The 23,255-nt window shown below is 31.4% G+C and overlaps 1 protein-coding gene and 3 pseudogenes across 5 annotated transcripts; 2 read left to right on the plus strand and 2 right to left on the minus strand.

The window, feature by feature from the left end:
* Positions 1 to 935: 935 nt before the first annotated feature.
* On the plus strand, positions 936 to 2,948 carry LOC111278591 (protein PHLOEM PROTEIN 2-LIKE A9-like). 2 transcript variants are annotated; one of them, XR_016344084.1, is made up of 4 exons: positions 936 to 1,259; positions 1,370 to 1,485; positions 1,579 to 2,112; positions 2,530 to 2,948. XR_016344084.1 is itself a non-coding variant. In XM_022865198.2 (3 exons), exons 1-3 carry the CDS (start codon positions 1,206 to 1,208, stop codon positions 1,952 to 1,954), a joined length of 546 nt encoding a protein of 181 aa, XP_022720933.2. In that variant the 5' UTR covers positions 936 to 1,205; the 3' UTR covers positions 1,955 to 2,159. The 2 variants fall into 2 exon arrangements, 1 of the variants encoding a protein (XP_022720933.2); XM_022865198.2 differs by lacking the exon at positions 2,530 to 2,948 and having other exon boundaries at positions 1,579 to 2,159.
* A 2,160-nt stretch (positions 2,949 to 5,108) lies between these two features.
* Positions 5,109 to 6,289, plus strand: LOC111278058 (protein PHLOEM PROTEIN 2-LIKE A1-like; annotated as a pseudogene). Its single transcript, XR_016344087.1, has 3 exons — positions 5,109 to 5,542; positions 5,636 to 5,760; positions 5,846 to 6,289. The product of XR_016344087.1 is annotated as a protein PHLOEM PROTEIN 2-LIKE A1-like (transcript).
* Positions 6,290 to 6,416: 127 nt separating this feature from the next.
* LOC111278056 (phosphatase IMPL1, chloroplastic-like) lies at positions 6,417 to 11,068 on the minus strand (annotated as a pseudogene). The gene is made up of 11 exons (XR_016344085.1): positions 10,510 to 11,068; positions 10,352 to 10,419; positions 9,387 to 9,520; positions 9,029 to 9,117; positions 8,817 to 8,874; positions 8,672 to 8,724; positions 8,185 to 8,283; positions 7,959 to 8,072; positions 7,436 to 7,535; positions 7,157 to 7,309; positions 6,417 to 6,725 (listed from the first exon to the last, which is right to left on the minus strand). The product of XR_016344085.1 is annotated as a phosphatase IMPL1, chloroplastic-like (transcript).
* Positions 11,069 to 11,210: 142 nt separating this feature from the next.
* LOC111278057 (lecithin-cholesterol acyltransferase-like 4) lies at positions 11,211 to 16,167 on the minus strand (annotated as a pseudogene). The gene is made up of 7 exons (XR_016344086.1): positions 15,790 to 16,167; positions 14,906 to 15,041; positions 13,913 to 14,013; positions 12,692 to 12,849; positions 12,501 to 12,555; positions 12,281 to 12,334; positions 11,211 to 11,804 (listed from the first exon to the last, which is right to left on the minus strand). The product of XR_016344086.1 is annotated as a lecithin-cholesterol acyltransferase-like 4 (transcript).
* Positions 16,168 to 23,255: the final 7,088 nt, after the last annotated feature.

Raw genomic sequence — 23,255 nt, forward strand, 5'->3', positions numbered from 1 at the left:
CCACCATGTAAGAACTGTCGGCAGAAGCTGCTATGTCGAACGAAGAACAAAGAGAAACCAAGAAAGGCAACAAAAAAGAAAAAAAAAAAAAGAAAAAGAGAGAGAGAGAGGGAGAAATGTCAAAAGGAAATCCAATGAAATTTCTGTGTTATTATATTATAAGGAAATGCAGATATTACTAAAAGAAAATATTATGGTAATTAGGCAAAGAATTTTGTTGGTTGAAAGAAAAACATAATTTGAGAACAGGAAAAATATTGCAGATATTAAAATATAAGGACTTAAGGTTACATTGGATGTATAAGATAATGGATAAAATAAAATAATAATCATCTTATGTAATATTTGATTTATATTTGAAAAAAGGATAAGATTAAAAAGAAAATTAATCATTTTTTTGACATAAGATAATTTATTCCTCTCAAAGTAAAAAAAAAATTATTTTTAATCCGTAAAATTTAACTTACATGTTTCATTATGCTTTTAAAAATTATAATAATATTTTAAATTACATAAATTCCGAAAAAAATAATTTTGACCGATAAATAAAATTATTTTATTCATTATAATTTTTGTACTCATCAAACATAAGATAATATTAATATTACTTAATATAATTTTATTCATATATTAATATTATTTAATATAATTTTATTTTATCTCATTATAATTTCGTTACTCAAACACAATTTAATGATAATTGTATAAATCAACTTGATTACGAAGGATTCTTTAAACAAAAGTGATTGGTGTACATGGCCACGCGCAGAATCAAGTTCTCAAATTGACAGCCACTATGCTTTAATACAAACATTAACGTCAAAACTTGAGCTGTTGAAGAATAAAATTGCACTACCTGCAGAAAAACTAAAATATATACGAGTGGATGAACATTGCGTGACAAAGAAATACAAGCATGCAAAGATGATAAGCAGAACAAAAAGGGAAAAAAAAAAAAAAGAATTGCTACCTAAAGATGTGATTCTTTCAGAAAAGTTAACAGCCAAGCTTACTTGATTCTTTTCGTTTTGCACTTCGGTGTGCTTTCCTTTGATGGGTCATATTGATGAATGAATGCAGCAAAAATTCTTTCCTACCATCCCTCTTCTTCCTATGTTATAAATTAAATTAAGGCTCACCCTCACATTCATTTCAAAAATCGTAGCCCTTTTCACCTTCACCTTTAGGACCAAAACATATTAGCAATGGCTAGCAAGCCTCATCACGATGCAGAAGCCGACGCTATATCTCGAAAAGAGGTACTTTTATATATATGGTGTTTGGTGCTCAGGAAAATCGGTTTCAAAAGTTATTATTTTTCTTATCCTGTGTGGTATGTTGATAGTAACAAATGTCTAATTCCTGACAGAATCCGGAACGATATACTTTTAAACCCAGAGCATTTAACATTGTATGGGGAAACGACAGTCGCTACTGGCGGATTCCTTCTCGCTCAGCATTATCATCAGCATCATCATCGACAACGTAAGGAATTTATTTTATATAATTAATTTGATATATTGTATTAAATTTTTCTTTATTTATGTTCATAAAGTGTTACTACAATTCTTATTGTAGGAGCAATGTTGAAGAATTTGCAGAACTGGTTCAGGTGTCGTGGCTTGAAGTAACCGGTTCAGTCCCACTAGAGGCTTCAACTAATTATCAAATTACCTTCAAACTAAGCTTCAAAGGGGATGCATCTGGTTGGAGCGGGTCCCCAGTTTTCTTGATGGCTAAGGTGGGGAAGAAGGGAAAGTACAAGTGGACAAGGCTCAAGGAACTGGAAAACCTCCCCAGGCAACCCACTGAAGTTCCAAATGAGCCATTTGTTGTCGAAGTTCTTGGAAATCCACCTGACAAAAGGCTTTATTTCGGCTTGTACGAAGTGTGGACTGGCAAATGGAAGAAAGGTTTGAGAGTTCACGAAGCAATCGTCAAGAAAAAGACTTGAAACAAATATATATGTCAACTGATCACTTCACTTCAAATCCAAGCATTATTTTAATGTTGTTATAATATATATATATATGTGCTTTAGGTGTGCGATTGCTCTTAGTTTGTTTTACCCTGGAAGGGAAGGTCATGAATGATTAAATGGTTCTGAGAAGTGTAAGTTTCCTCTACTTGCTGGAATAATAATGGCCACATTACAGTTACTTTTTTCCACCAGTTTTGATGGATCATATGAATAAATGGATGCACATATGAGGCTTTGGGTGATTTGGGTGATAAATATAGATTCCAAAACATCATATAATATATATGGAAACTGAACAAAGATAAAATTTTCGCCAAAAAATTCTGAAATAAGTTTGCCAAAATGCATCATTCCAATATCCCATTCCAAATAAGCTGTCACCAAGCATATTACGACCAGCTGGTTGAATCTGTTTCAGATTGACTGGCTTGGTTTGTTTTGTTTTGTTTTGTTTTCTAGTCGTACTATGTAATCTAATTTAGCTCGGTTCTTTGATCTACCAATTAATGCCATTCTTCTTTTCTTTTTTTTTTTTTGGATTTGAGCAGTGGCAATTCATCGGATGCGATCAACCCAACAAGCTTGCAGATGATGAAGGGAACCTCTAACAAAAATCAACTTCCTTACATTTGGCTTCTCATCTAAACAAATTGATTTCTGAGTTTTCAAGCTGATGATGGCCAGTCTTTTTTTGGAATAAGCAGCAGAGAAAGCTTGACCCTGGATATTAACAATGTGACAGATTTGCCCCACTTTCACATTGTCTGATTATCTCAATAAAATTTGACATTAAGAATGAGATAGATTTCCTTAGATCAAACAGTACTAAAATGAAGAAATATAGAACAAAGACTATTAAGTGACAAAAGAGTGTCCAAACTAAAATATATATTTTATTTTGTAGAGAATGGAAGAAGGAAAGGGTTCTATCCTTCCTTCATTATTTATTATTTATTATTTTATTCAATTCATTTTTTGTTTTTTAAATTTTTTATTTGACTTTTTTTATTTTATATTTTTATTTGATAAATTTTATTAAAAAAATAATTAATAGAAGTAAGGATAATAAAACAATATGTATTCAATCGGTTTTGATTCACACTCATCTAATATAAGTGCCTTTTATTTTTTTTTAAATTGAGATTGGATTGAGTTTTTTTTTTTTTAAATGAGGTTGGATTGGAGACGAATATAAAGTATTCCATCTATCTTGGGTGTCCATAAGGCACCTGTCTCTTTTTTTTTTTTAATTTTTTATTAGATAAATTTTATAATGAAAATATCAATTGAGATAGAAGTGAGAAAATAATCCGTATCAAATAAGTTTTGATTCATTTTGATTCAATTGGTATTTTTTTTTTTTTTTTAATTTGAGATAATTGACTTGAGTTTTTTTTTTTTAAATAGAGCTCAAATAAAACTAAATTTTGGGTATTATACCTTAACCTTGATATATATATAAATATATTTTTATTATTTATTTAATTTTATACATATATAAGTATTTTACTAAAAAATAGTATTTAATACTTTAATTTAATAAATTCACATGTGTCTTTTTTTGTCATTTTTTAAAATTTTTTATTATATAAATTTTGGAGAAAAAAAGTCAATGAATGTAAAGATAATAAAATAATCTATATATAGTGAGTTTCAATTTGTCGTAATCTAATTAATACATTTTTTAAAAATAAAAATTGAGCTAAAATTTATTTTTTTCAACAATTTGAGTCAAGTTTAAATTGAATTTTGAGTGCTTCCCCTTGATCATTCTTAAAATATATAAAAGAATATATGTATTATTTATTTAATATATATTATTTTGTAGTATATTAATAAAAATATTATTTAATATCTTAATTTTATATAAAATTATATTTATGTATAATTAAGTTATAATTTATATTAAAAATAAATATATTTATATTTATTTATATATTATCATTCATTAAAATTTAATATTAAAATTTTATTTTTCTCATGATAAAAATATAATTTAAAAAATAAAAAATAATTCAATAAGGAAACGCGCGTCTAATTCTAATATTTAATTAATATTAGGGGGGAAGCAAAGCAGGCTTGCAGGTGTGTAATTGAGTTGAATCGAGTCGATATAGTGAAAAGCTCGAGCACAAGCTCAACTCATAACTTGGGGCTCAATACTCAGCTCGAACTCGATCGAGTTTTATTTTTCAAGCTCAAGCTTGATTTGTGATCGAATTCGAGCTACTCGAGCTCGCTCGATTAAGCTCAATTAATATGTAAAAATAAGCTCAATTCGTATACTCGATAAGAGTTTGATTATTTATGCTCGAACTCGAACTCGAAATATTTTATTAATTAAAATAATAAAAATATATTTAAATATAAAAACTCAATTAAGCTCGTGAGCTATTCGAGTCGGATATAAGAATACTCGAATTCGATTCGATCGATAAGTCGAGGTACTCGAGCTCGAGCTCGACTCGATAATAATCAAACCGAATTCGAATTTTCTTCAAACCGAACGCAAATAACTTACGAATACTAATATATTATTTACACATCTACTTCTACCACAATTCCAAGCCAAGCAGTGGATATTAACATATTTCAACTGTTTACATTTACAGGCAAATTAATACATAAACGACAGGCCTAAATTTTGACCAAATAATTTTAAATATGATGTTATATAATATAAAAATATAAAAATAATATGATTTAAAATTTTAATAAAAAATATATAAGATGGATAAAAATTAAAATAAAATATATGTTTGAAATATAAAAATGAATTGTGATAAAATAATTTTATTATTTTACACATATTTAATATAAAATAAATATATTATGAATACATGAATTATCAAGTTTAGTAAAATTAAGCTGATTCAAAAGCAAAACTGTCGGCAAGGCATCTGATTTTTTTTTTTTTTAACTTTAGCATAAAGCAACTGTAAGATGCTGGTAATCTCATGTAAACTGCACGGACCACCTTGCAAAAGGAATATAGATATGGTCTGGAATGGATGGATGCCTTAACATAGAATAAAAAACTTTTTTGATGTAAAAGACCATGTAAAACCAACCTTTTTTAAAAAAATATATTTCTAACTATATTTCTATTCAAACATATAAAATTTTATTCCCATGATCTAGCAATTTACTGACTTGTAGTTTCAGTTGCTGATATGTATGAATATATACTTTTTCATTAGACCTGCTTAATTTTGTTTTTGGCAAGTTCATTAATTGTGTCTGCTAGAAATGCAGAGTCTTTCATGGAAGAAGGATAACTCCAATTAAAGATGGGGGTTTTACTGTCAAAAGAAATAGAAATAACAGTAGAAAATGATAGTATTAAGCCACAGGACCAGGAAAGCTAGGTCCAGCCAAAGGAAAAAAAATAGCAGAACGGGAGCTTATTGATGCGGAAGCCAGGGCCATGGAGAAAACAGAGAAAATACAACTTCCACATAACCATGAAGCCATCTTGAAAGATGCACACTCACTTGTCGATATGTCCTCCATGGATAAGTTGCTTTCTCAGCTCGGGTTTTCGTAAATCAAAAGAGAAAGGTAACTGAAAATGAACATCCCTGGTTTGTTATTCTCATAGTGCATTCATTTTCAGTAGTTCAATCAAGAAATGTTTCAGTATATTTGTTGCAGAAGTACTGGGTGGATAAGAAGTTTGAACGAAAACTGCTCCATGCTGTATGCAGGAGATCTCTCAATCATTTGGCTGAAGACTACCGTTACTGGCACTGGTCATACCAGAAAGAAACAACCAGGTCCATCCATGCCAGAATCTCTACTCGTAGTTATAGACAGTTGTGGCTAGCTGGCTTTCCTGATTGCTGCCTTTTTCGATTTTTGCGGTGATGTTTCCATTGATGTTGCCGAGCTTGTAAAAGTGTGTTGGCTACAAGTGAACGGAAAATTCGATTTAGTAAAGCTCTCACCGGGAACTTTGTATAGAGTTGTGGTCATAGTTACGATGACAGAAGAACCATTTGGATGGGGAGTTCCAGTGAAATTCGGACTCACTCTTCCAAATGGGCAAAAGGTTGAACGCAGGGAAAATTTGATGAACAAGCCAAGAGGAAAATGGATAGAAATCCCTGTGGGATAATTTACAACATCTTCCAAACATGTTGGAGATTTAGTCATTGCTTTTCATGAATTTGATGCAGGCACATGGAAGGGAGGGCTTGTTCTTAAAGGAATTTTCATTCTGCCGAAGAACTAAGTTATGAAATAGTATTTTCTACATAGAAATATTGTAGTTTATACGTTCAGAATTCATCAATAAGGCTTTGCTTCCCTGCCTTTTTTCAGTTCATGGTTGCGTGGAACTCATTGGATCTGAACTGAAGCATTCATTCTGCCAACAAAAAAATGAGTTATAACATTCTGAAAGTAGCAAAGAAAACACAAACAAAAAGAATGTTACGACAAATATATAAGATTGAAACGATGCATAAAAGTAAAACCACAACTGTAACGGGAACTTCAAGAAGTTAATAATGGCCAATAACCGGCTGGACCAGACCATTACATGTTATTAACTAAGAGAAACAAAACTACAAATGCCAATGCATGTCTATCCCACCATTGGTTCTTTCCAGCTTGATACAAACTTCCACCATTTCTTTAAACCCTCTTCTTGAGCCTCCACAAGATATTTTGCTTCCTCGATGTCCTTGCTATCTTCTTAATCACATCGCGGTGGGTGGTTTGCTAGCAAAACTATATGGCTCTGCAACAAGGCACCCAGAGCAAATTTATTAAAGCATTCATTGTCAAGATTCCTCAATTAAGTTTCAGAAAGAAGAGCACATTCATGTAGAAATGCTTAATTGGAGTTTTAGCACGTGCATGCATGACAGAAAGAGAATAAGGAAACCAGCAAATGTGTATGTTGAAGATTTGAATAACTTTCAAAGTCATCCATCTAACCACTGTTTTCTGTTTTAAGAAATTGAAAAACAGTATTAAGAATGTGCAATAACCATAGGAATATATTAAGTTTATTATACTGTTTTAAAAGAAAGGACACTTTGTGTATTATATCCAAATCCATATTTCTCAAAAAATAATGATTAATGAACTAGATTATCATTAGCCACACGTAAAGAAAGTTCGTCTAAAGGAAAATTGTAACATTCAAACTATGAGAGAAAAACCTACTTGCAGCAGAGAACCTCTTGTCGTGTCAGGAAGCAGAAGTACAACTTTGGCATTTCAAAGATCTATGAGGTAATTTTCTGGCTTATACCATAATGAGAAATCAATTCCTTTATTCTTCAGTTTCTCTGTTGCAGGCGCAATCCTCTCCAAAAGCTGCTTTTCATAGTTATTGAAAAATCATACAAATTTAGTTACAACCAATGCATACTAAGATTTTGGGTCTTTTCTTCCTTTATACAACATGACAGAATTGATTAATAGAAAAATAAAGAGTCTAACCTTAGCGTGAAGTGCACCATTAGATACCAAAACAGATCTGTCAAAGACACAATTTTCCACCATCCATGCGAGTCACTGCACCACCAGCTTCTTCAACTATCTGATTACAAAGAATTTAAAAATTTTATATAAACAGCTGAAGAGAAATCTGAACAACACTCATTCAACATGCTATTCACTTTAATTATCACCATAATTTTCATTTTAGCATAAATTTCAATGAAATGATAAAAACAGTCTGGTAACTTAATAAGTTTTAAAGCAATTTGAAGTTAATTTTAAGGCTTTTCGGGCTAGGTGCAGTTATTATATTCCATGGTATGCAAAACAAGTTTGTCAATTGTCACGTTGCATGCAAATTCACCAGCATCAAAATCTGACAACTGACATCTATTTTCACACCTGCAGGCTGCAGCAGCTCAGTGTCCCTTTAAGTATAAGAAGGAAAAAGGGAAAACTATTAGTTTTATTTACTGCATTAAGTCAAAAATTTCACAACAAATTTGAAGTTAAAATGCTTTACCAATACACCAGCAGCCATATCCCATGGTTTTAGACGATATTCCCAATACGCTTCTGCTACTCCTAGAGCTACATGGCTCATGTCCACAGCTGCAGCGCCAAGCCTTCTCACACCCTAGTCATTGTAATTCAGGAAAAGTTAAAAGAGAGAAAAGGAGCAAAGCACAAGTCCTGTTAGTTTGGGAGAGAGAGCTTATAAGCATACAAAAGTCCTTTAAGGTTCATACTCTACTGATATCAGTAAATTCCTTGAATAATTAGATGTTGGTAATCCATGCATCATCATGTTCATAACCAAATCCAGTCACAAGAAGAGCTTTCTCTACCTGCAAACAAGTATTTCCTTGCATGATGTCAAAACATTTAGCCTTTGAAAATCATAAGCATATTGACAGTGGGAACCCCAACTAGTAAATAAAGTTTTCAAAAAGCAATGAAAGTTATAGGCTAATCAGTTTAATATTATTCGAATGTATCTAAGGCTCATGCTTCAACAAATTTACTGAAGCAATGTACCATCAAACATGTTCATAGTAAATATTAAGAAGAATATAATCATTAAGTCCCAACAACGTTTGTCCCACCATAATGCATAAATGTGTCATCAGCCAGGATCATGCATATTGCAATATAAGGCAACAACTTTTCAGCAGATACACTCATATTAAATAATTCGGGATACATTTAACTTTTCAATTCTATGTGACTACTGACCTTATCAGTTTGACTGGGATGGATTTTCTGTCCATTACAAAATGCTTCCCCACCTAGAACCCAAAGCCTCAATTATTTAGCCATATATATACTATTATCCTTGGCATAAACATTAAGGAGTTTTAACTAGTTCCATTTTTCAGACCAGCAGTAGCAGTAAATGTACGGGCATTCCAACACATAGGCCCACCAACAAATTCCACCTACAGGTGAAAGAAACAATGTCATAAAGAAAGAAAAAAAAAAAAGCAAGAAACTGAGTATGTAACTTTTTTACTCAACATTCTGTACGAGAACACATTTTGTATGTCAAATTATGTAAATATAATATTGACAATATTCAAGTAAGAAATTTACCACAGCAGCAGCGGCTGGATTTCCTCGAAACAGAACACCCACTGAAACTGCGAAGCTAGGATAACAGTGTGCAAAATTTGTTGTTCCCTCTACAGCAGGTAGCAAATGTCAAATGAACAAGGGGCTTATATGTAAAACTTTCATAAAGTATTGATACAAACAAGCAGGGAAATTAATCATTAATATGAACCATGATATGCTAAAACATTTCTGCAGGCAAGAGTGCAGTACACAAATAGACTGAAAAGCATAACTCCTGACTTCCTGGATATATTTCTTGAATACTTGATAGATTATAAACATAGAAAGTTAGAAACTGTCTTGGCTAAAGAAATCAAAAGGGCTGAAAGAGACAAACCTAAAGGATCAATACACCATAGATAATCTGATGAGGTATCCCCTAAAATTCCTCCCTCCTCCCCAAGGATCAGGTGATCTGCAAAATTCCTTTTTACCACTTCAAGAATAGCAGCCTCACTCATTTTATCAGTACTGCAGATAAAATCATATGAGAACTGTGAGTCGTGGCACCCTGTCACAGCTGATCAATTATGAGCAAAAGCAAGGAAGATAGTAAGTCTATAGCAAACTTAATATTTTTTCAACATGCCATGAAGATATTGTATCTATATTCATCGTGGTAAATTAATAAAATAGTCAATAAGATGCAATTAGAAAGTAAACAATAAGGAAGAAAACACTTAGATTGGAAACTTCATGTTCAAGCTCATACTAGAAAATGCGACGGAGTGGCAACAGGCAAACTTTTAAATATAAGATGCCGAACTCTCTTTGTGGTCCGGAGTGGGAGACAGCATGATGGATACAAAGGTTTAGGGTAAATTATGTCATACTCTTTTAAGTACAAGCTAAAAGCAGAATGGGGCAAACTTGTGGGTGGGAGAATTTCTTTCAATGATTACACCATGGATTTTTTTTATTTCAAGAATACGAATTACAAAAGCATGCTAAAAACCATTTTCCAGCGATAAATGATTAAATATATCTTATTTTTAATGCTTTAAGCATTTGAATTTGTCCTGTTCATTTGAATTCCAGAAAACTTCAGTGCCAAAATTTTGACTTCATAGGTCACAGTATGACATGTGCATCGTAACATTCAGGAACAAAATTCTTACCAGGGAAAATGACATGTCGTTTGGTAAATCAATCTGTAATTATCTTATCACAATTTGTCAATCGCCCTATCTCACCCCCTTTACTAATATTTAGGACATAGCTAAAAACATGGTTCACAGAGTGAGGACTTTGAAGCACAAATACAAAACTGAATCAGTGACAGTAACTTCGAAAAGTCCTTACTCGGTTACCGAATCACTTAGTCCTTTATATGTGATATTTCTTCGTTTGTTGACAGCATCCATCACAACCTGTAAGAAAAATGAATATTAAAAAAAAAAAAACTGAAATTGAAAATTAAAATAAAAATATAAAGACATTAAAGAGATAAAAAAGGTAACCTCCGCGCCAGTTTTTGCAGCGGCCTCAACAACTTCAATGAGCTGACTCGGAGGGATTGGTCCAGTTGATTTGGCACCTACTTTAGGATACTGTCTCTGGTTAGAAACCTCTGATATCAAAGCTTTTGTGCATAACTTTCTTGTGGAATTTGTGTTCAAAATTCCAACTTCTTTATACCCAAATGGAAAATTTGCAGTGAATTTGTGAGCTTGATACTGATTTGCGTGAATCCGAGGTGAAATTGATCTGGGTGTTTGAGAAAACCTGAGAGGAATGTTGGTGGAGAAAACCAAAGACCTTCCCATTTTTTGCTTTGTTGTGTTTTCTGATGGCAACTGAGAATCCAAAAGTCTTTGCTTTACCAAAGTGCTCTTTTTTTGAGGCTGTCTGGTGGGTAGTTTGCAGTTACTCTGTCTGCGCCACAGGCATCAGATGATACGTTTGATGTTGTTTCTTTTAGTAGAATTTTTTTATTTTTTTATTTTTAAAATTGTCAGAAAATAATTTTTTTTAAGTAATTTATTAAAATTGAAAAAAAAAATTACAATACTTCAAACCTAATTTTTTTCTTTTCCAAAATACATAATAATTTTTTATTCGAGATTGTACTGAAATTAAAAACTCAATAATATAACATTAAAATTAAAGAAAAAACATATGATTTAATTAATATTTACATTGTGGGGAAAAAAATGAAGGATTAAATAACAATTTTATGGATGAATTTCTTCATCAATAGCTATGTACAAATGTATTTATACATCTTACACCAACGAATAAAACCATGGTTCAAGTTCAAAGTCATGAGCTGTTAATATACAATAGTTACAAAGAAGAGGGCTTTACTTGCTTTCATTTGAGTTCAACAATTCAATTCTAATCATCAACAGACGCTTATGGCATTTAGCTCGACGTGTTGCCTACCTTCATTTTGTGGATGGACAATAACAGTTGCATGAGCCTCAGACCTTAAGGATTACTTGTTTCCGCCTTGTGAAACAGATACGGAGCTAACAAATGGCTTTCTCCGAGCCACACCGTCTAGATTGTCTTTCTCTTCAGAAACAGTTTCCCATTCCTCTTTGAGTGATGTCACTTGTAAGGCTTTCTCGCGGTGGCTTTCCATTTTGAATACTGTCGGTAAAATAACATAATCGTTTACTGGGTTGCAGAAAGGGTCTGGATCACCTACCTTCAACCGGTGCTTGAGAATTCGAAATACATGAGGTTCACAAAGAATTCCCCGGTGCTCACCAGGGACTCCAACCTTTGCTGCTGCATTGAGTCCATCTGCCTGAAGGTAACAAGAAGAAAACAAGTCAGAGATACTGTCAGTCCACATTTAATACCATTGGCACAATACACAAATATATTGCATTTCAGAAAGAATAAATGGACATGCAGTAATACCAATATGCCTAAATCAAAACAAGTAGGCATGCAGAAAATCAATTAATGATGCCTTGATTATCTAATTCACAATTCATATTTTATCACTCAAAACAATAATTCTGAATTTCGGATATCTCAATGAGGTTATTTGAAATCCAAAGCCTGTGGTCACCATTACACTCTTGGTGACTCGCATAGCCACATTCAATACATGGATTTGCTTTATATATAATCACAAGAATCCTATAAAAGTCTTGAAAGAAAATAGAGCATTCTCCATGAGTTATGCAAAGTAGAATTGTTAATGGGGTTTTAAAAGCATTATCCACAGATAAATAATAAAACCATAGAAAGATATAAGAAAGGGAGTCAGCTAACCTTGGCTGATTCTGCTGGAACAGTTCCATCACCATCAACCCATATGTATGTAGGCTGATATGTAGAGAAAAGTCATTGTCAGTTACCAAATCTGTGAATACAAAAGATCCATACAAAAAAATTTTTCTTTTGCGTAAAAAAAAGAAATTGTTAAGTATAATGAAATGGCCTCTTGTACTACAGCAGACTTTGAGAGCAGCCTTCAACAAAAAAAATTTACCTGAAAAAACCATATTTCTCATATATCTGTTACAGGTGTCTCCTCACTTCCATAGCTGCAAATTTGTGAAAGAAAATAAAACATCCAAGGATGTATGCAAGATACCAGAAAATACGTATATTATAAAGTTGTAAGCGAAATGAAAATAATCATGAACACCTTTCAACAAAACAATCGCATAGAGGAATTACTAAATGCTGTGTGGTGTCTCAAGATTGATTCCATATATATTGTAGAATTTAACTCCAGAAGGAACCTTAGCATTAGACAACACCCTGTGTGTTTCTTTAACCCACGTTAAGATCTCCAAATTGAAAGGTAGTGGAATAGTCTTCCCATCATAATCAACCTGAAATTATAAAATGCAAGCAATTTTACTCCAAATAAACGATATCAAAAATATCTTAAACCATCTTCAAACCTACTCATGATATTGCTTAGAACTTTAATTGAAAATAAATTCCATATTTTATCTTAAGGTACTTTCACTGGAACTGCTCCTGGCAATGGACTCAACCTAAGATTAACTACTTTCCTCTTGCACAACCAAGCTCATAGCTTACTGAGTTGCCTGAAAGAGCTTCCTTAAAAATATCAATGCTTTCTATGGGATGATATGACTCTAGAATAACCAGAGGGTTTCCATCACAACCATCTTTCTCTCTCCAGAGCTCAAAAAGTGGAATATGTTGCCAATGGAAATGTGGACAAGCCATTAACTCATATATCGATGGGCACTCAATCAGCTGAATGATGCGGCAGAGAAATAAATAATCTGAACCACCTCAAAAATACCATGAAGAAAAAAACATAGGCAAAGAAAAACAAAATCTACATAAACATTTCAACAAGCTAGCATAATGCACCTACTGGCTCGCCATGAATGGGACTCCAACCATAACATAATTGACAATGCACCATAACACAAACAGAATCTTACATCCAACTAAGCCTGTTTCCACACAGGATGAGCTGGCACCAATTGAATTACAACACTCAACAACATATTAAACTTCATTAGAGGTCAAGCATGATGAACTCGAAAAGAAGCACCTTCATTATTTTTTAGGCCTACCAATTTAAAGTTTTGGCCTAAAAGTAACCACTCGTTAGTTTCGAGTCTAGAAGCTTAAGTCATAAGCCCCCAAGTGACTGCTAGCAGCAGATTTCTGCCACTTGAGTCTAAACAAAAATAAATAAGCACATAAAATACAGACCAAGTAATTAGGGTTGCCAACTAAGGTGAGAATGTGACATTTTAACAGTCTAAACAAAAAAAATTCTAATCAGAAATAAACTTTTCAAAAAAAAATTTACAATTAATGAACATACCAATAGAGAGTCCATGCCCTCAAGGGCACCTAAGTTGAAATGCTGAAAATGACAAAAGTAGTTAGAACATAATCACATACCAGTTGATGCATGCTCCACTTTGAAATGAAAAAGTTCTGTTCCCACCCATTGACAAAAGGCATTCCATTTAGAAAGGTAGAAGCAACATATCCAGGTGCACCTGTTGGAAAATTTTATCTCACATCTCAATAAGCAACTTGAATCAAAATTAAATACAGCTGTGTAACTAATAGACTCTCATATTTTTTTGGCCTGAACCACTGGATCCTTAATTGAAGGATATTGAAACAGATCTTACGCATATGAAGTTCTTTTGAAGTAAGATTCAACTGACAATTCCAGGGTATGATTAAACAAAGAAACTCATATGTTTCAAATTCTGCCCATAAAAAACTAATAGATCAACACATATGAGGAAAAAGAAGATAGTCAAGGGAACTGTAAGCCATTGTTTAATGAAACTGCATTGTCCTATAATTTCCATGAGTAATCTTAAGATAGCTTCACATAAAACATATAAAAGATAACGCTGATTTTAAAATACCTGAATGTGTATGTGCGTGTGCGTGTGCGTGTGTGTAAAAATATATGATTTACAACTTTCATAAAAAAGAAATTAGAAAGAAAAAAACTCATCCTATGATCCATTACTTCATAGTTCATACAGTAAGGCACTGAACAAACTCAAAGTCATATAATTTTTTTAAAAAATAAGAATCTAATACATATTATGAGATATTTAAAATTAAAATTGTTGAATTCAGGTAATATTGAACTATTCTGCAATTTCTTTTTAGGCAATTGGCGATTTCAAAACTATTAAATGTCTTGAACTCTACTCAAGTTATAAAGACCAATTACCACGGAATGGTGCGGCAATTGCAATCTAGTTCTTCACATATTTCTCGAAAATCAGCACAAGAAAAGCGGCACTGTATCACAAATAGATACATTACTAAACTATAATTTGATATAGGAAAAAAGGAGGATACAGAGCAAAGGTAACAGCAGAAATAAAAGGGTATAGAGGAAGATGGGAGTGTATTCCTTACATCACTGGGAAAGCCCATGAAACATTTTATCAGAAGACCACCCATAGAATGACTTGTGATGTTTATCTTTTTCCTTCCTGAAGCTTTGTACACTGACTCTAATTTTGCTGCCAGGCGATCCAACATTTCTTGCAACCTAAAAGAAAAACAAGAATCAACACACTGAAAACAAATACATAAATTACAAGGACAAATTCAGGCCACCACCCCACATTAGAAAGAGAAATAATTAACAAATTAATCACTAAAGATATGATTATACCAATTACTTTGGCGAAAATCATAACAAAACCCAAAAAGTGTTTTCCCTTCTTTAAAACCCCACTTGATCATTTCAACAATCATATCATGGAAATAATAAACATACTCACCTCCAATGATCTGCATGAAAACAAAGAGTTAATTGAAACCCGTCATTAGTTCATATCCTTAGGTTCCATACAAACTTAAGGAAAGACTTAGATATGGGTTGTCTTAGCATTTCAGTATCCATAAGTCTCATTTTTTTTATGACAAAACACTTCTTACAAAATGAAGTCTAACTTTTAGTTAAGGTAGCAAAATCAGTTTTACAAGGTAATATCCGAAAAAAACTTCCTTTATCAAGCATTAAATAATAGTAAGAAATAAAAAAATTCCATGTCAGGGTGCAAAATATCGATGGCATAAAGTCCATATCTTTCTTCACGAACTTTAATTCTGGTAGTTGGATCTAAGGACACAATTCTACCTGTTTCACAACCAATGAACCAACAATAACACAATTACACCTAATTCAATTGAGACAATTCATTGAACAAATATTAGCTCACAGGTATCAACGAAAAAGATCCTTTTAACAATTCCATTAAATTTCTTTTGAGCAAAAAAAGAGAAAGCATTACCAGTCGAAGGATCAAAGCGAGACCAGAGCTTGGTCCGAAACATATAATCGGCACCAAGAATCCGAACCCAAATCCTTTCTTCTTTCCCATTCTGATCATCCACAGCTTTCGACATCGACCAGGCAACTCGCGGAACTAATAAAACCGGGTCCAGATCAGGGTCGACGAAGGGTTGCGGTTTCCTTATCAGCTTCAACCACATCTCTCCACTGATTGTACACTGTCTTCCAATAACATCGCCATCCCCGATCAAAACTTATTATTTCCCAATTCAAAAAAAAAAAAAAAAAAAAACTTTTCTTCTCTTTTACACACTATTTTAACTTTTAAGTGTGAAATCCGGTTTGGGATTTTGGGTTTTTGAAATTTTGGTTATCACGTGGAGTTAAAAGGGCGAGACGGCAACCGATTTAAAGTATTGAAATTTGTGCATTTATATTATATTTTATATAAAATTTAAATATTATAATTTTTATTAATATAAAAATATATAATATATAATTTTTATTTTATTAAATTTATATATAATTATTATTAAAATTTTAAATAATGTTATTTTTATATTTTATTTTTATATAATTTTACATCGTATTTTTAAATTATATTTTAAAATATTAAATTTAATAAAATGTAATTATTATATATAAAAAAATAAATTATTATTTTAGTACGAGTAAGCGGTGAAAATATAGGAATTCTTTTTGTTTTATTTGGAAGTTTTTCTTATTTTTCTTTTTCATTTTTAATATTATATTTTTTTTAATTTTTTAAGTTACAAAATATTTATTTAATTTTGATCATTATTTTTAATAAATCATAAAATTTCAAATAAAATCTTAAATATAAACGTGAGAGTACGCTTTTAAATCGTTAAAAAGAATTAAGCCTAAAGTTACATACTATAGCATTTTGAAATTTTAATTGCAATCTTAATCAAGTCTAATACAGATCTTTTTCATTAGAACAGCGGTGTAATCCAACCGAATCAAATTGATAAAAGTTCAAGTTATATTCATAATTTGTTATTCAAAATTTAATTTAAATTTAATTAAATTTTAATTTTTAAATTTGAATTCGAAATAAAAATTAAATTATTAGAATTCACTTAATTAAGTTTGTTTAATAAAAATAAATTAAATTTTCATATTTGATTTTAAATTTGATTATATATTCAAATTTAAATTTAAATTTGGATTGATATAAATAAAAGTAAAATAATAGTTTTTTAATTAAAAAAATAAAAATATATTAAATTTAAAAAAATTTAATTAAACTCACGAATTACTAAAATCAGACATTAAGATACTTAAATTCAATTTATTTAATAAGTTAAACTGTTCGAGTTCAAATTCGATTTAATAATGATCGAATTAAATTCAAATTTAATTTTACATGAATCAAGTTTAAATAGATTACGTGATGTGTCATTTACATCCCTGCATCAGAAGGGAAGACAAGCAAAAATGGTTGGGCCAGAACATATGCTTGGTCTGGTTTGGATAATTTCACTTGAACTGATAGCTTCTTGGGCAGCTGCAGCCCCATTTCTGTCTCACCTTCAACTCTCAAAGCCATCGATCTCTTTCTTTCTACATTTTATATATGTTCTTGCCAACTGATCAAATGCAGTGAAAGAAAACGTGGGTGTTCCAAAATGGTAATGGAAACCAAGCTCCATTAAAGCTGAAACAAGTCGAGCAAGTAAAAAGAAATTACTAAATTTCAAGAACTTGGCTCCGCCTCTGCTTGCTGCAATCATCGCCTCTTCTCCCATCTGCAACACCCCAGGTATCTAACCCCACCAAAAACCATACAATCGATTGGTTTAACGTTATCCACTTTGTTTTTGTACTACTTAAATACCCCTCAAGTCGCTCTACATACACCCCACACTGCCATTTTCATTTTTCATTGCTTGAAATCTGTCATGACTCTGATTTTCACTTAAAAATGATATTCTTTCTTGGTGCAGCTCTTGCACAAACACTAGATATACTGAGCTTGTATCAGATGTCATGATGCAGGCGGAAATTAACATATATAATTCAACCAGTGAGAGACTCTATTTTATTTTACCAGCACAGATGATTAACCTCTGCTATAATTTCATCTCTAATCCATTGTTCCATGTTCATTTTAGGCTGCAACACTCTTTAGAAAGGACCTACAAAAGTAATCATGCAGCTGCCTTTGTTCATCAGCAGCAGAATGCATACACAAGAATATTGCAGACAAACTTATGTTCCCAAATTAGATACCCTTGAAACCAATTATGATGAAAAACTCTGGTACAAGTGAACTCATAAAAACCTGGAACCTAGAAAATTTTGGTATTAACTGTAAACAACGTTTAAGTATTGGTGATTTTTTGTTCTATTGTCCAAGTATTTGTGTCCCCCGGCCCTTAAATCTAAGATGAATAAACATTATAATAGTTGCACTACAGAAATGGAGTTGACACTGTGTTACATACTATGTACATGCTATGGCAAGGGAAGAATTATGCCCGTAAGAACTCCAAGAAATTTGACATGTTCCTTACTTATTGCATCAACTATTGTACTCTTTTCTTACGACTGTTTGGGTTGTAATTTGAAGGGCTTTTCTGAGAGTTGGACGCCATGGGGACAATGTGTAAGAATTAAGGCATGCTCCGATCCCACTTTATCAAGAGTCAGCATAGCTTGTTGCCATTTATACCGAGAAGAATTCGAAGTGCAGAATTATCATTTTTTATATATGTAAACAGTACCATATATATGAATAGCGACAAATTCTTCACCATCCGAATCTACTCTCAAAAAAATATTAAACAGTAATAAAAAACATAAAGAACACCAACTATATATGTGTTTCGGCATTATACTTACATCCGAGAGCACCACAAAGAAAGCAATCACTATCAAAGAATAGAGATTATAATGGCTTTACTAACGCCAAACATATATCGTTTCAACAAGCACTTACTTTATGGGATTATATAAGTGTTTCCCACTATCCTAAGATAGACACTACAAACTCCAAAATATACTACCACTCTTAAGCTACATGGCACACCTCTTTTGACACTTCTTTGGTGCTTTCACAAGGCTTTTTAAGCCATTTTCAGACACCCCGTGCACATTTTTAGTATCTACATCTTTAGCCTATTTATAGGCAAAATTTTGTGTTTACTATAGTAGTTTGCTGTCATTGTGGCAGTTTACGGTTATTGTAGTGACAGTAGTAGTGTAGTACGTGGTGCACATGTCAAAAGTTACTATGCCAAAATTTTCACATAGGTATTTTGTCTTTCCAATTTTTCGCCAGCATTGTAGCAGGTGACGGTGTTGTAGTAGGCAACCATACTGTAGAAAGAGTAAAAAAATACATGTTTTACATTTGCTAGAATTTTTTAGTCATTTTTTAATAATCTCTAGTTTGACTATAATTTTTACCAAGCCAATTTCTTTTAGATAAATTTTTCTTATCATCAAAAGAAAAAAAAAAGATATCTGACTATCACACCTTATCATGCGCTACACCCTCTTACTAACACTTGGTATAACTATACAAAAAATTTCTTGATTACCCCATTGATCTTACATTGTCTCATCACATCATCTTTAGGCCACTGAAGGATTTAACACTATACCTTCTAATACCCAACAAACTATCATAAAATATAAATCCGTAAATCTATATTTAGACTTAAAAAATAGAGTCACCACCAATTTTTTTTAACTAGGTATGATTGGTCACTTAATGAATTTATCCTTTTAAGAAGCTCCTAAACTTGACTAAAGATCCCTAAAAGAATAGGTTCGATCTACTAATTAGAATAGGGTTCGAAAATTTAATTACACATGGGAAGGTTATAGCACCCCTATATGCCCATCCAAATATAGTATCATTTTTATTTTAAAATTATCTTAAGGTCTTGATTCTAATGGTTTTAAATTTTTATATATTGAATATTGAAAATAACTTTTAAGATTCTCCATCAATCTAGTAGATTTTTTAAAAATTATATCCTCACCTCAAAAGTATTTAAGAATCTCATTTATTTTTTTGAAAAGGTTTCATTGTCAGAAAAAAGATTTAATTATTTTATTTATTTATTTATTAAAGATATCTAATTATTCCAACATTTTGGTTAAATTAGAAATATTTTCTCTTTTTAATTTCTAAAGTTTTCACCATTTAGGCCTATTTAGAATTTTTTTTTGTTTTTTTAATCTTTAGAAAGAAAATAATATAACAATTATTCATATTAAAATTTCATATAAATTTTTTCACTATTTCAGACAAATTTAAAGAAATTTCTCACCTAAAGATTTATTATGAATTTATCATTTGAAATTTCTATGAATCTCATCATTAGATAATTATCAAATATTTTCAACTAAAATTTTTATTTTTCTTATTATTATCTTCTTTTTTTCCTTTTTTTATTGAAAACAAATATTAATTATTATTATTAAAACTTTCTCTAAATTATTTCATCATTCGAGATAAATTTAGAAAAAAAATCTCACTTATAAATTTTATAAGAATTTACCATTTGAAAATTTTAAAAATTTCATTATTGGGTAATTATTATTTATTCTCAAATATTTTATTTTTGTTTTATATTTTTATTTTTTTCTCAAAATTTAACCATACAAAAAAACCTAAATAAATAAATTTTGAAAAAATACCAAAAAAAAAAAAAAAGCTTGGTTCGGCAACTTCAGCACTACTCAGCTTTAGACACAGAATTCAGCTCCAAAGATTCGGTTTGGCAGCTTAGTGTGGCTTGGCTCGACTGAAGGGATCAGTTGGTATGCGGATCAATGCTACGGGTCGGGTCACCCAAAAACGCGCGGATCTTGATTGAATAAAACACCTAAAACAACGTTATTTTGAGATGATATAAAAGCTAATTTTTAGCTTTTTCTTCATATTTCTCTTTTCTCTCTCTCTCTCTCTCTCTCTCTCTCTCTCTCTCTCTCTCTCTCTCTCTCTTCTCCCTTTTTCTCTCCATTTTTCTTTAAACTAGATGAACTCCGATTAGATATTCATTGAATTATAAAAAATGCTATTGGAATATAGGTTGGTTCACCGGATGTTCGTCGAAAAATTCAACCAACATCAAAAAATTTATCGAAAAATTCAATTGGTGCCAAAAAATTCATTGAAATCTAGAAAATTTTACCGGAACCTAGAAATTTTCTACATTTTTCTAGAAATCCCCAAAATTTTTTTTACTGATCTTTTTATTTTTTGTTGTATACTTTTTACCTTTTCTATGTGTGATCTACCTTATCTCTATATTTCATATTCTCTATTTCAGTATTCCTTTCTGTTATTGTGTATTTCTTATGTGTGATTCAGGTCTTGTATTTATAGGGCAAAAAATCAAAAGAGTTTCCTTTCGATTATGAGTCCACAATTAACAGGAATTTTGTATTATCACAAAGCCTAAGATTTATCTATTGCAAATTAAATCCACTAGAAATCTATCAACACCCATCCACGGTAAAATTTATTTTTATTATATTTTTACCTTTTCTTTTGTTTATTAAATTTGTTTTCTCCTAACAAAAAAAAAAAAGGATAAATCAACTAAAAAAACAAAGATAAATAAAACAAATAATTTAATAATCAACAAAAAGATGAAACCTTAAATAAACAAATAAATAAAATAAAAAGTAATTGGACCTAAAAATTTCACCCTTTTTGGCTAGGCCTAATAAGTTTGAGCCTGGACCAAGTAGGGTGTCTACAGTGTACTCATGAACTTTACCGTTTCTATTATCAAGCTTACCATCATTGCTTGAACCAAGAAACCATAACAATATTCATAAAGACTCAAACTAATCTTTGGAGTTCCAATAAACCTTGCATTAGATGGCAAATCAATTAATAACATAGCAAGAAACAAGTTGCTTCTACTCTATCACATACTAAAAAAATCAAGAGTAAAATTAACATGGCATATTTTTACTCTAACCAAATAAAAGCATTCAATTTTGCAATCATTGTATTACACTAGTGTTTGGCCAACAATGTGATTTTTACAATACAATTCATGTATAATTTTTCTCCCACCTTTCTTTAGACAAATCGTGGACTTAAAACACAATTGGTAGTCTTTTCACCAAATTAAAAAATTGTAAATGCATGAAATGCAAGCATTCTTCTTATAAAACAATTGAATAGTTGTTCAATAAATTATCTTATCACAAACCTCCACAGATACAACCTGAGATGAACACACATAACTCGAACTCATTATGCCTTTATGACTAGTAAAATCAAACCTCAACTGTGATAAATCACCACCAAAAGTTTTGCATGATATAGCCATACATGATGCTTCCATCAAGTTAACTCCATCTCAAACAATAGTATCAAAACCAATTTAAAAGATAATTGTCATCGCATTGTTTGGTTCATGTAATCTTCATTCTCTCTTTCATTATTGGCACCCCTTGTTGGATAAAAACTTATTTTATCTCAATTTAGACTTCAATGCTAACATTTTATCCTGTGCAAAATAACTTTCAAATGCACCAAAAAAATATTCAAATTTTGATACCACTTATTAAGAATTAGAGCATACTCCAAACTCAATTTATCAAGAATTAGTATAGCTTAATAATTACTTATTCCTCGAGATTATACAAGTATTTCCCACTATCCTAAGATAGACACTACAAACCTCCAAAATATACCATCACTTTTGAGAGCTACAAGGCACACCTCTTTTGACACTTTTTCGGTGCACTCACTAGGCTCTTTAAGCCATTTTCAGGCACCCCAGGCACATCTTTAGCTTTTGCACCTTTAGCTTATTTATAGGCAAAATTTTCCGCATTTACTGTAACAATCTACAATTAATGTAGCGGTGACGATACTGTAGCACGCGATGCACCTGTCAAAAGTTAGTGCACTAAATTTTTCACAAAATTCTAGATATTCTATCTTTTCAACTTTTCAGCTACACTGTAATAGGCGGCGATGCTAAAGCAGACGGTGGTACTGCAGCACAAGTCAAAAAATACATGTTTTACATTTGCTAAAATTTTCTAGTCATTTCTCAACACAATGCGCAGTTGGGCCACATTTGAAGAAAAATGAAATTAAGCTCCTAGCCGAGGTTGTGAAATTACTAGCTGATCAAGGGTGGCCAAATATAGCTAAGTAATGAAGATTGATTTATTGTTTAAAGATGAAAAAAGCAAGTTAATAAGGTCTTTGCTGTAATATTGAAAAAGATTATGCGAAATCGAAGTTTAATTCAATTAATTCGTATGGTCATTTTTTAAAAATATTATCCAACAAATTTAATTTCAATTCAAATCCCAATACTTGTAATTTTTTATTTTTTTATCCCGAACTATGACCTTTTGTTAAAAGAAAATTATGCCATTTGTTTACTTAATAGTAAATCAAAGAAATCAAGTACGTCAAATGTTTAATTGATAGTAAATCAAAAGATT

This window comes from Durio zibethinus, chromosome 8 (genome assembly GCF_047325235.1).
Source record: "Durio zibethinus cultivar Kanyao isolate XHJ-2024 chromosome 8, ASM4732523v1, whole genome shotgun sequence".
NCBI lineage: Eukaryota > Viridiplantae > Streptophyta > Magnoliopsida > Malvales > Malvaceae > Durio > Durio zibethinus.

Coding starts and splice junctions, on each gene's coding strand:
- LOC111278591 (XM_022865198.2), top strand. CDS start 1,206: ATGGCTAGCAAGCCTCATCACGATGCAGAAGCCGACGCTATATCTCGA. Junction 1,260..1,369: donor ACGCTATATCTCGAAAAGAG/GTACTTTTATAT, acceptor AATTCCTGACAG/AATCCGGAACGATATACTTT. Junction 1,486..1,578: donor TCAGCATCATCATCGACAAC/GTAAGGAATTTA, acceptor TTCTTATTGTAG/GAGCAATGTTGAAGAATTTG.